The sequence below is a fragment of the Melanostigma gelatinosum genome (genome assembly GCF_949748355.1).
Source record: "Melanostigma gelatinosum genome assembly, chromosome: 15".
NCBI classification, from domain to species: Eukaryota; Metazoa; Chordata; class Actinopteri; order Perciformes; family Zoarcidae; genus Melanostigma; species Melanostigma gelatinosum.
Genome location: NC_136648.1, coordinates 1,352,410 through 1,366,492, shown reverse-complemented (window position 1 = coordinate 1,366,492; position 14,083 = coordinate 1,352,410). Strand labels below are relative to the sequence as shown.

The 14,083-nt window shown below is 41.7% G+C and overlaps 1 protein-coding gene across 1 annotated transcript; it reads right to left on the bottom strand.

Annotated features, from left to right (window-relative positions):
• Positions 1–6,993: 6,993 nt before the first annotated feature.
• On the bottom strand, positions 6,994–12,404 carry ift57 (intraflagellar transport 57 homolog (Chlamydomonas)). The gene is made up of 11 exons (XM_079285054.1): positions 11,735–12,404; positions 11,234–11,408; positions 10,713–10,831; positions 10,033–10,123; positions 9,391–9,459; positions 9,178–9,300; positions 9,005–9,076; positions 8,325–8,456; positions 8,138–8,200; positions 7,862–7,928; positions 6,994–7,785 (listed from the first exon to the last, which is right to left on the bottom strand). Exons 1-11 carry the CDS (start codon positions 11,884–11,886, stop codon positions 7,604–7,606), a joined length of 1,245 nt encoding a protein of 414 aa, XP_079141180.1. The 5' UTR covers positions 11,887–12,404; the 3' UTR covers positions 6,994–7,603.
• Between the last annotated feature and the right edge of the window lie 1,679 nt (positions 12,405–14,083).

Genomic DNA, 14,083 nt, shown 5'->3' with positions numbered 1-14,083 from the left:
CACACCCGTTATAAAATACACACCCGTTATAAAATACACACCCGTTATAACATGCACACCCGTTATAACATACACACCCGTTATAACATACACACCCGTTATAACATACACACCCGTTATAACATACACACCCGTTATAAAATACACGCCCGTTATAACATACACACCCATTATAACATACACACCCATTATAAAATACACACCCGTTATAACATACACACCCATTATAACATACACACCCATTATAACATACACACCCATTATAACATACACACCCATTATAACATACACACCCATTATAACATACACACCCATTATAACATACACACCCGTTATAACATACACACCCATTATAACATACACACCCATTATAAAATACACACCCGTTATAACATACACACCCATTATAACATACACACCCATTATAAAATACACACCCATTACAACATACACACCCATTATAACATACACACCCATTATAACATACACACCCATTATAACATACACACCCATTATAACATACACACCCATTATAACATACACACCCATTATAAAATACACACCCATTATAACATACACACCCATTATAACATACACACCCATTATAACATACACACCCATTATAACATACACACCCATTATAACATACACACCCATTATAAAATACACACCCATTATAACATACACACCCATTATAAAATACACACCCATTATAAAATACACGGCCATTATAAAATACACGCCCGTTATAAAATACACACCCGTTATAAAATACACACCCGTTATAAAATACACACCCGTTATAACATACACACCCGTTATAAAATACACACCCGTTATAAAATACACACCCGTTATAACATGCACACCCGTTATAACATACACACCCGTTATAACATACACACCCGTTATAACATACACACCCGTTATAACATACACACCCGTTATAAAATACACGCCCGTTATAACATACACACCCATTATAACATACACACCCATTATAAAATACACGCCCATTATAAAATACACACCCATTATAACATACACACCCATTATAAAATACACACCCATTATAACATACACACCCGTTATAACATACACACCCGTTATAACATACACACCCGTTATAACATACACACCCATTATAACATACACACCCGTTATAAAATACACACCCGTTATAAAATACACACCCGTTATAAAATACACACCCGTTATAACATACACACCCATTATAACATACACACCCATTATAACATACACACCCATTATAAAATACACACCCGTTATAAAATACACACCCATTATAAAATACACACCCGTTATAACATACACACCCATTATAACATACACACCCATTATAAAATACACACCCTTTATAACATACACACCCGTTATAACATACACACCCGTTATAAAATACACACCCGTTATAAAATACACACCCGTTATAACATACACACCCATTATAACATACACACCCATTATAAAATACACACCCGTTATAAAATACACACCCGTTATAACATACACACCCATTATAACATACACACCCGTTATAACATACACACCCATTATAACATACACACCCATTATAACATACACACCCGTTATAAAATACACACCCATTATAACATACACACCCATTATAACATACACACCCATTATAAAATACACACCCGTTATAACATACACACCCATTATAACATACACACCCATTATAAAATACACACCCATTATAACATACACACCCATTATAACATACACACCCATTATAACATACACACCCATTATAACATACACACCCATTATAACATACACACCCATTATAACATACACACCCATTATAAAATACACACCCATTATAACATACACACCCATTATAAAATACACACCCATTATAAAATACACGCCCATTATAAAATACACGCCCGTTATAAAATACACACCCGTTATAAAATACACACCCGTTATAAAATACACACCCGTTATAACATACACACCCGTTATAAAATACACACCCGTTATAAAATACACACCCGTTATAACATGCACACCCGTTATAACATACACACCCGTTATAACATACACGCCCGTTATAACATACACGCCCGTTATAAAATACACGCCCATTATAAAATACACGCCCATTATAAAATACACACCCATTATAACATACACACCCATTATAAAATACACACCCGTTATAACATACACACCCGTTATAACATACACACCCGTTATAACATACACACCCGTTATAACATACACACCCGTTATAAAATACACACCCGTTATAAAATACACACCCGTTATAAAATACACACCCGTTATAACATACACACCCGTTATAACATACACACCCATTATAACATACACACCCATTATAAAATACACACCCATTATAACATACACACCCATTATAACATACACACCCATTATAACATACACACCCATTATAACATACACACCCATTATAACATACACACCCATTATAACATACACACCCGTTATAAAATACACACCCGTTATAACATACACACCCATTATAAAATACACACCCATTATAACATACACACCCATTATAACATACACACCCATTATAACATACACACCCGTTATAAAATACACACCCGTTATAACATACACACCCATTATAACATACACACCCGTTATAAAATACACACCCGTTATAACATGCACACCCGTTATAACATACACACCCGTTATAACATACACACCCGTTATAACATACACACCCGTTATAACATACACACCCGTTATAAAATACACGCCCGTTATAACATACACACCCATTATAACATACACACCCATTATAAAATACACACCCGTTATAACATACACACCCATTATAACATACACACCCATTATAACATACACACCCATTATAACATACACACCCATTATAACATACACACCCATTATAACATACACACCCATTATAACATACACACCCGTTATAACATACACACCCATTATAACATACACACCCATTATAAAATACACACCCGTTATAACATACACACCCATTATAACATACACACCCATTATAAAATACACACCCATTACAACATACACACCCATTATAACATACACACCCATTATAACATACACACCCATTATAACATACACACCCATTATAACATACACACCCATTATAACATACACACCCATTATAAAATACACACCCATTATAACATACACACCCATTATAACATACACACCCATTATAACATACACACCCATTATAACATACACACCCATTATAACATACACACCCATTATAAAATACACACCCATTATAACATACACACCCATTATAAAATACACACCCATTATAAAATACACGGCCATTATAAAATACACGCCCGTTATAAAATACACACCCGTTATAAAATACACACCCGTTATAAAATACACACCCGTTATAACATACACACCCGTTATAAAATACACACCCGTTATAAAATACACACCCGTTATAACATGCACACCCGTTATAACATACACACCCGTTATAACATACACACCCGTTATAACATACACACCCGTTATAACATACACACCCGTTATAAAATACACGCCCGTTATAACATACACACCCATTATAACATACACACCCATTATAAAATACACGCCCATTATAAAATACACACCCATTATAACATACACACCCATTATAAAATACACACCCATTATAACATACACACCCGTTATAACATACACACCCGTTATAACATACACACCCGTTATAACATACACACCCATTATAACATACACACCCGTTATAAAATACACACCCGTTATAAAATACACACCCGTTATAAAATACACACCCGTTATAACATACACACCCATTATAACATACACACCCATTATAACATACACACCCATTATAAAATACACACCCGTTATAAAATACACACCCATTATAAAATACACACCCGTTATAACATACACACCCATTATAACATACACACCCATTATAAAATACACACCCATTATAACATACACACCCGTTATAACATACACACCCGTTATAAAATACACACCCGTTATAAAATACACACCCGTTATAACATACACACCCATTATAACATACACACCCATTATAAAATACACACCCGTTATAAAATACACACCCGTTATAACATACACACCCATTATAACATACACACCCGTTATAACATACACACCCATTATAACATACACACCCATTATAACATACACACCCGTTATAAAATACACACCCATTATAACATACACACCCATTATAACATACACACCCATTATAAAATACACACCCGTTATAACATACACACCCATTATAACATACACACCCATTATAACATACACACCCATTATAACATACACACCCATTATAACATACACACCCATTATAACATACACACCCATTATAACATACACACCCATTATAACATACACACCCATTATAAAATACACACCCATTATAACATACACACCCATTATAAAATACACACCCATTATAAAATACACGCCCATTATAAAATACACGCCCGTTATAAAATACACACCCGTTATAAAATACACACCCGTTATAAAATACACACCCGTTATAACATACACACCCGTTATAAAATACACACCCGTTATAAAATACACACCCGTTATAACATGCACACCCGTTATAACATACACACCCGTTATAACATACACGCCCGTTATAACATACACGCCCGTTATAAAATACACGCCCGTTATAAAATACACGCCCATTATAAAATACACACCCATTATAACATACACACCCATTATAAAATACACACCCGTTATAACATACACACCCGTTATAACATACACACCCGTTATAACATACACACCCGTTATAACATACACACCCGTTATAAAATACACACCCGTTATAAAATACACACCCGTTATAAAATACACACCCGTTATAACATACACACCCGTTATAACATACACACCCGTTATAACATACACACCCATTATAAAATACACACCCATTATAACATACACACCCATTATAACATACACACCCATTATAACATACACACCCATTATAACATACACACCCATTATAACATACACACCCATTATAACATACACACCCGTTATAAAATACACACCCGTTATAACATACACACCCATTATAAAATACACACCCATTATAACATACACACCCATTATAACATACACACCCATTATAACATACACACCCGTTATAAAATACACACCCGTTATAACATACACACCCATTATAACATACACACCCGTTATAAAATACACACCCGTTATAACATACACACCCATTATAACATACACACCCATTATAAAATACACACCCATTATAACATACACACCCATTATAACATACACACCCATTATAACATACACACCCGTTATAAAATACACACCCGTTATAACATACACACCCATTATAACATACACACCCGTTATAAAATACACACCCGTTATAAAATACACACCCATTATAACATACACACCCATTATAACATACACACCCATTATAACATACACACCCATTATAACATACACACCCATTATAACATACACACCCGTTATAAAATACACACCCGTTATAAAATACACACCCGTTATAAAATACACACCCGTTATAACACACACACCCATTATAACATACACACCCATTATAACATACACACCCATTATAACATACAAACCCATTATAACATACACACCCATTATAAAATACACACCCATTATAAAATACACACCCATTATAAAATCTGAAACAGACACAAAATGTTCCTGAAACTTAATCTGTGACTTCATGGAAACTGTGCTAACTGTCAAAATGTGCCTTTGGCTCAATGAAGTGCAGCGTTTTGTCTCCGTTTTGAACTTTGAATGATGTTTCTACGTTAAAGTACGGCTCGTCAATATGGGTCCAAAGTTCTGTGTTTTTTTGCTGTCTTCACGCTGAATTCAAGTGATTGGAGAAATTGTGCTCAGTGTTTTGGGATTTTCGGGGAAACCGCTGAGCGATAAATAGATAGCACCCTATTCCCGATCAGCCGCACGTTATGATGTGTTTTTCACGGCGCTGTTGGCAACGCTGTGTGAGGAGAAGCGCGCCAAACTTTTGGATAAAGATCAGTATGTCGTACAGTCACACTGAATAATAAAGACGCAGTGATCACCACTGTAGTGTTTCTCTGTCGTCCGTTAACAAACTGTGTCCTGTGTTGTTTATTAGCACAGGATTCAGTTCTACCGGCGGATTGCGTCTGTACATTTTGTAATTCAGATTGTGACGTCATTATTAATTCACCCAAAATATGATTATGGTTTCTCTTAAATGATAAAACTCATCAAACCCGACAATCAGGAATGAACAGCCTCATGTGACTGAATGAAATGATCAAAGATGTAAGAAGTCAGAGGGAGCTTCTCTCAGCTCTCTCTCACTTTAATTGTTTCCATAATAAAAGTTATTGAGGGAAAGACAAATATTTCTAATAAATGAAGAAAGTTGTTTGTGGGCCTTTTGTTGTTCAGTCTACAATGAACATTGATTTGAATGACAGTGAAAGTGTTTGACTCTCAGAAGAGATCGTGAAAACAAAGTGAAGCAACAGAACTCAGAGTGAACCGAGGTCCAAACAACAAAGCAAAGAAAGTGTCTCCTCATGAAGTGCTGAAGTCCTCAGTGAACAAACAAACACGTTCACTGAAGCAACTCCAGCAGAGACACCACAACACCGAACATCTCTGGAGAAGAAACGTCTCGACCAAGTCCACGAGTTGCTGTTTTTATGCATCACTGACATTAAAGTGAACATGAACACAAAGCATGAAGAGCAGCTCTCACCATGTGATCACGAGGATCAACAACACATTCATATTTAACAACAAATATCACTTTCACAGCTTCTGCACACAGGAATTATTATCAACATTTATTTCATTTACAACAATTAATACAAAAATGTTTTCATGACTTCATGCTGCTGCAAATGCAAACATGTTTGTGAAATATAAAAAAGTACATTTTCTCTGTTTTCTTATCAAATTCCAAAATGTTTTTAGGATCGAACGTCATTAGACTCAACACTGAGTTCAAGGGAGATTTAGAGGTGGTAAACTTAAGACGGAGCCCGGTGTGGAGGTGGAGCTAAGAGAAGGGCCCGGTGTGGAGGTGGAGCTCAGAGAAGGGCCCAGTGTGGAGGTGGAGCTCAGAGAAGGGCCCAGTGTGGAGGTGGAGCTAAGAGAAGGGCCCGGTGTGGAGGTGGAGCTAAGAGAAGGGCCCAGTGTGGAGGTGGAGCTAAGAGAAGGGCCCAGTGTGGAGGTGGAGCTAAGAGAAGGGCCCGGTGTGGAGGTGGAGCTAAGAGAAGGGCCCAGTGTGGAGGTGGAGCTAAGAGAAGGGCCCAGTGTGGAGGTGGAGCTAAGAGAAGGGCCCGGTGTGGAGGTGGAGCTAAGAGAAGGGCCCAGTGTGGAGGTGGAGCTAAGAGAAGGGCCCAGTGTGGAGGTGGAGCTAAGAGAAGGGCCCGGTGTGGAGGTGGAGCTAAGAGAAGGGCCCAGTGTGGAGGTGGAGCTAAGAGAAGGGCCCGGCGGCGGGCTCGGGGATGTTGGTGGCGTGCATGTCCCGCGTCATGTTGGACTTCTCTTTGAGCTTGGCCTGCAGCAGCGTGTGCTCCACGACGCCGATCCTCACGTCCATCTGAAGGATCTCCTGCTTCAACTTATTCAAACTCTGCTTGATCTTCACCACCGGAGCTGAAGACGAACACAGAGGAGACGGTCAGCACCAAACACAGACAGGCTGAACTTAAGACGCACATTCAGTCATCACCTCTATCAGACATGCTGCTGCCCTTCTCCTCCATCTCCTGCTTCACCTTCTCCAGCTCCTCACTGATCTGAAACACAGAAACACTGCAAAGATCTCAAACTGTCTGCAGGTAAAGAACTCACTTTCACTGAAGAACAGCATGAAATCACCGGTTGAGATGGTTCTAAAATGAGTCCGACAGCCTGAAGAGACTTCTTCCTGCTCTGATTGTTTGCTTCATCCATTCACAAGTTGTTTTACACGAGTGATGTGAGAGTGCGTGATGCGTTCACTGACCTCTGCCAGGACTCTGGTCCTCTCGGTCACTCCTCCGCTGGCCTGCTGGTAGCGCTCCTTCGCCTGGTGGACAACACAGGATCAGGACCAAACAGCGTTCACTTCCTGCGTTTCCTCCAACAGATCAGCTGGACGTTATCACTTTGTATTTCCACATTCGTGGCTCTCTGTTGTTGTTGTTGTTTACCTCGCTGAGTTTGGCCTGAGCGCTGCGGTACTCCTGGATCAGATGCTCCAGCTGGTTGTTGATGTATTTCTCTCTGCTGCTCACCTTCTCCAGAGTCTTACCGATGTCCTCCTGCAGCTTGTCCAGGTAGCTCTGCAAGAGACATGAGAGGAGACATGCGAGGACACACGAGAGGAGACACGCGAGGACACACGAGAGGAGACACGAGAGGAGACACGCGAGGACACACGAGAGGACACACGAGAGGAGACAGGAGAAAGGAGAGGAGACAGTAGAGGACACAAAAAGGATGTTTTCAGGGTCTTTGAGGAGAACCCTGCTGTACACGTGAACTTGTTCAGTCCTGCTGTGTTGCAGAAGACTAAAGTGTTAAAAAACAAGCGGGTTCTGAGGGATTGTCTCCTGCAGGAGACAGAAGTGATTCGTTCTTCAGGTGTCAGGTGATCCACAGTGAAACATGGTGCAGAGCAGATACAGAAACAGCTCCATTCAGCAGCAAACCAGGAGAACTCTGAGCGGCAGAGAAAGTCTAGAGTGAGTGAACGCAGTGCAGCATAACGATCTGATGGTGGAGGTGCAGTGAAGCAGGCGTCACATATCGTGTAATTACACTCTGGAACAGCAGGTGGAGCCAGACACACACGGCTTAAACACTCATTCAGCCGGGTCAGTGAACGCACCTTGGCCTCTTTGAGCGAGGACTTGATCCCGTCTCTGTGTTGATGCATCTGGTCCACGTGGATCCTCCAGTCCTGCAGACCGGTCAGAGGCAAGTCAAAACAGCAGCAACACAACAAGAGAGCATGCTGGGAAAACTACAGCGGCTGCACCGGGTCCAGAGGCGAGTGTGCACCTTGTTGTCGGTCCTGATGGTGACTTTGAGTTGAGGAAGGACTCGCTCCACCTCCAGGTTCCACTCCGACGCGTCAACCGTCGACTCCAGAATCTCGTCGGGTTTGGAGGACGGTTCTGCTTCCTGTCGAGAGAAACAACCCGACGGATCATAAAGTGTTGCAGAATGATATGCGAGAGTCTTTGAACGCATCGTGTTCCCAGGTCAACTCACAGTGTGAGTGGTTCGTAGCTTCAGAGCCTCCAGGTCCATCACGTTGTCCTCCTCATCGTCAGGCTCCTCCTGAGACAAACACACACCTCAGACCTTCACTCAGCAGGTCCAACTCGCTTCAGACACTTTATCACATGTTGACCCTTTTATATGATCCAAATCAGGTTCAGGTTACTTTTATTTGTACCCGTAGGTAGACTTGGTTTGCAAATAGAGAGAGAGGCATCCATCTCGACAGACATTACAAACAGCACAGACAACAAGACAAACATGATGAAAGTACACAAGGCTAGAAATCAGTCAATCAACAAGTAAAATAAATAAGTACACACACGTTTCTATAGCATTTTAAACTGTTAGTAACGTCAGCAAATAGTGTGTTTTTGGCATTAGTCAGAGAAACTGACATGTATAAGTCTCTGGTAGAGACCTGTCAATCACCGTGTAGCCCCGCCCTAAAGCATCCCCTGCTTTATGGTCTGACCCCCTGGTGGACACTAGAGAGAATGCAGCTTGAACACATGAAGCTTTGTCAAAATGTTCAGTAAAGGACATGAATCCACCAACACCAGTAAACACACGCATGTGTTGGTTAGCAGCTGGAAAAGAAGTGGTTTGGATTCATAAAGCTGGGACACCTACGATCATCTCCTCCTCCACTTTGCTGAGTGTGAGCTCTGCGTCGTCCTCCATCACAGACTCTTCTTCTGTGGTTTCTGTGGGGTAGTGTGGTCTGGAGGGAAGAAGAGGGACGAAGAGGGACGAGAGGTCAAAAGAAACGAGCGGTGATGAGCAAAGACAGAGAGAAAGAAGATGTTAGCCAGTAAACACGAGCGTGAATAACGCTGATTTAAAACGCTTTGTTTATCAGTGTGCTTTAGTGAGTAGCACTGAATGACAACTAACAACACGTGAATTCAGACTTTTTACAAATCTTCATCATCATGTAGTTATCTCTGCATCCTTTGTATCCGTTTATTGCAGTTAAATCACAGTGAAATGGTTTATCTTGTGTTCACACAGCTGCAGTAAACCAGCCAGACACAGTGAATAAACCTCCAGATGATGTGAAGAACTCAGACAAGAAGGCCTTTGGTTTCCAGGATATCTTCCACAACAAGCACTGAGCAGCACTCGAGGTTATTGCTTCCGTGGTTGATGGAGGAAATAAACGACTTAAGTTGATAACGGCTTTTAGGGCGATAAGCCACGCCCCCTCTCCAGCGCGTCCAGCACGATGGCGCCCTGCGAGTAAACTGCTGTGTTTGGTGTGAACGCACCTTAAAGCAGAAGAAGAAGAAAAGGAGAACTGTTGAGAGTACCTCCTGAAGGAGAAGCCCTTCCTCCTCAGAGCCTCCTCGGCCAGCCGGTCCAGCACCAAGCAGACGTGTTCTCCTGAACCCGACTTCAGTTTGGAGGGCGGGAAGTCCACCTTCACCCCCTGACGGACACAGAGACCAGACAGATGAGTCTTCTGACTGTTCAACAGCAGCTGACGACTCCGTCTGAGGCGACCGAGTGTGAGGTCAGGATCAGAAGTAACTTTCTTCAGCATTACATATTTCATTCAACTGATTTATTCACCGTTCATCTGTCGTCACAGAGCGTTCTGACAGCTTCATCGAGGACAAAGGAAGTCTTTTGACCTTTTTAACACCTTTCTTTATGCAGAGCTGCAAGAAGCCGTCCCTCAATAAGTGGAAAATGAAGTGAAGCTGTCAGAAGGAGCGTCTGTGTGACTGCGTGATGTTTGAGCTTTGATTGGTTTTGTTCCTGAAAACATCAGCAACACGTTATTGACTGGACTCTGCAGAGATTGATCGGAGGGTGAAGCGTTACTCACGAAGGCTCTGAGCTCAGCGAGGATGTTGGCGACGGTGGCGTTGGGTTCGTCGTACTCCTGCGGCTCGGTGAACGGCCGCCCCGCCTCGTTGATGAGCCAGGCAGCGATGATGGTGAACATGAAGAACTGCTCGCCAGGGTTGGACGCCAGATACGGACTGGAGACAAAGTAATGCCTGACGGGGGATAAGAGGGCAGATCATTCAGATGGTCTTCCTGTGACGTAGGATGGTTTTAGAACTACACATATAATGGTTCTCATTATAATCATCATCACTACATTACTGCTGGTCAACGTGTTGCACCAGTTCAAGGTAGAAGTACATGATAGTGGAAGTTTTCCTCTATATGTATACGTTAAGCTGTGATATTGTACACAGCTGTGTGACACTTCTCACACTGTGATCCTTACCGTTTACTGTTCTGACAGATGTTCCTAAACACACATGAATCAAACACCTCTGAGCTGTAACAGCTGCATCTCTCCAGGTGTGTTTCTCACCTGGAGAGATTCTTCATGTTGTGCTTCATCAGAACTTCCTCTTCGTAGTTCAGCACCTTTAACTTCTCCAGTAAAACCTCCATCACGACAAACACGTGGTGAGCAGCTCCAGGACCAGCGTCTTCTTCTCCTCTTCGACCGTCGTCCGCCATTATTATCCGTATTCTTCTTCTTTATTACAGTACCGGTGTTTACGGCTAACTGGCGACTTTCAGCCGAACGCGTCCGTTGTTGTCATGGCTACTACAGCCGTTGCGAACAGGAAGAAAACGCGTGGCTGAAAGTCACCAGTTAACCGTGTCGCATGATAAACCGTAACACCGGCTACCAGTCATACAACTAAACGTTTAAATGATACAACCAAAAATCGATTATTTTGACTAACTTCCGGTTGAACTCACGTTAGCATTTGCTAGCTAGCTGGTTTGTTTGTTTAGCTTCCCTCCGTTGTCAGGCAACCGAGAGCTAACGCTAGCTGGTACGTAGCTAACGTTAGCTAACTGCCAGCGAAATGATGTTTTTAAAACTTATATTCGGACTCCTCGTGGATGAAATATGTTTATTTAATCCGTTTAAATGATATTTACACGCTACAAGCTTACAGTGCCACAATACTGTGGATAATGCAGCGGTTAAAGCGCCTCACGACACTAAGTAAGCTAGCTGTTAGCATTGCTATAGTCTCAACATATTAGCGTCAATAGATTTCCGGTTTGGGGTCTTCAGAATAATAGCTTTCCGGTAGTTGTCAACGCCTTTCAAATTAAAAGCTCATCAACATTACATTTTTTAAAGAGCAGGCTATCAAAACGTGTAATTATTTCGATACGTAAGCCCCATCTACAGAAGCCGTTTAATAATCACCCTAAATATCAAGTTTTAAGAGGCCATGAATAAAAAGACACTTCACAAACAATACAATAATATAACTGTATATTTGCCAATCAATGTATGCTTGTAAGTACAAGTACAAACACATTAGTGACTTGTACTTTACATTAAATGCTACTTTACACTTGAATTCCACAACATTTAAGTGGAAAACCTTTACCCCACTTTATATATCAAACAGATAAAGAAACAACTCACATTGTTAGATTGAACTACACAACCATATATATATATATATATATATATATGTGTGTGTATGTATGTACATTATGGGGTTATAAATATCTTCCACTCAACCATTTTACATCTTTTAAATCTAATTATTAAAATAACCAAAGAAGTCAATATAAAAGAATAAAACACTGACAGGCACCGACAACGCTGCGCTTTTACTTTGACACGTTTGGTACATTTAGATGTTATTTTAAAATAAAAATGATCAGGACTTCACTTGTGTCAGAGTGCTGCAGTTTTGTGTTACAGAGAAGTGAGAGCTGATCAAGATAAATTCTCTGTTTTTGCTGATAGATGCTCACACATCGTCTATATGCACGTATACGTTACCTTATGTCGTGAAGCATGACACACACAGTCGCACACAGTGTGTGTGTGTGAGAATAATTGACTCCCCCACACACACTGGTTGCGGTGGAGAGAGGGGGTGTTTGTTTCATCTGCATGCTGCTCCCTGGTGGCTGTGTTTGATTGACAGGTCCTCGCTGATGACGCTCAGCGAGACGCATCCTTCCCCGACAGCCTCGACTCACCGCCGGCTCTCAGCGGGAACACGGAGGAGTGGGTGTGATGCAGACATGTGTATAAATGAAGAAATATTCAGACATGTTTGTTTCCTGTCTACAGAGTCACACAGCCAGCCGGCGTGGTTTGTCAAAGGATATGTCTGTATTCTGCTGTTTAAACGTCACCAAGAGAATCGATCCCGAACACAAAGAGCATCTACATGTTGGCTCACACCTGCCGCTCACGTCCCAGCGAGCCGTTTGATTCGTTATGAATATGAAATCTTGTGCTGCAGCAGCTGTTCATGAACCTCCTCCAGACCGAGCAGAGCCTTCACACAACCTGCGGAGAACGTAAAAGCCGCTTCCCGGTGTGATGACAGGCGCGCTGCAGCCAGCGTGTCGGCCACGTGGCCCTCCTCTTCCTCGGCTTGCCAGCGTTGGATGGAGAGGTGACTGGGAGGAGAGGAAGAGGTGGATCCACGGCTTCGCCCGAGCAGAGGCGGGAATGAGTGCCGGCTGCCGGGAGGCCTTCGCCTGAGGGCCAGGAGGCCTCACAGCCCGGGGGCCTCACAGCGAGGCGATTTACGCCTCTTTGCTGAACAATAACTGCGATCTGAGTCATCATCTCGCTGCATGTTCTGAAAGGTGGTCGGTGACGTGTAAAGGTTGAAATGTTTTTCAAGGTAATGAGGAGTTCTCTCACCAGGCCGGTCTC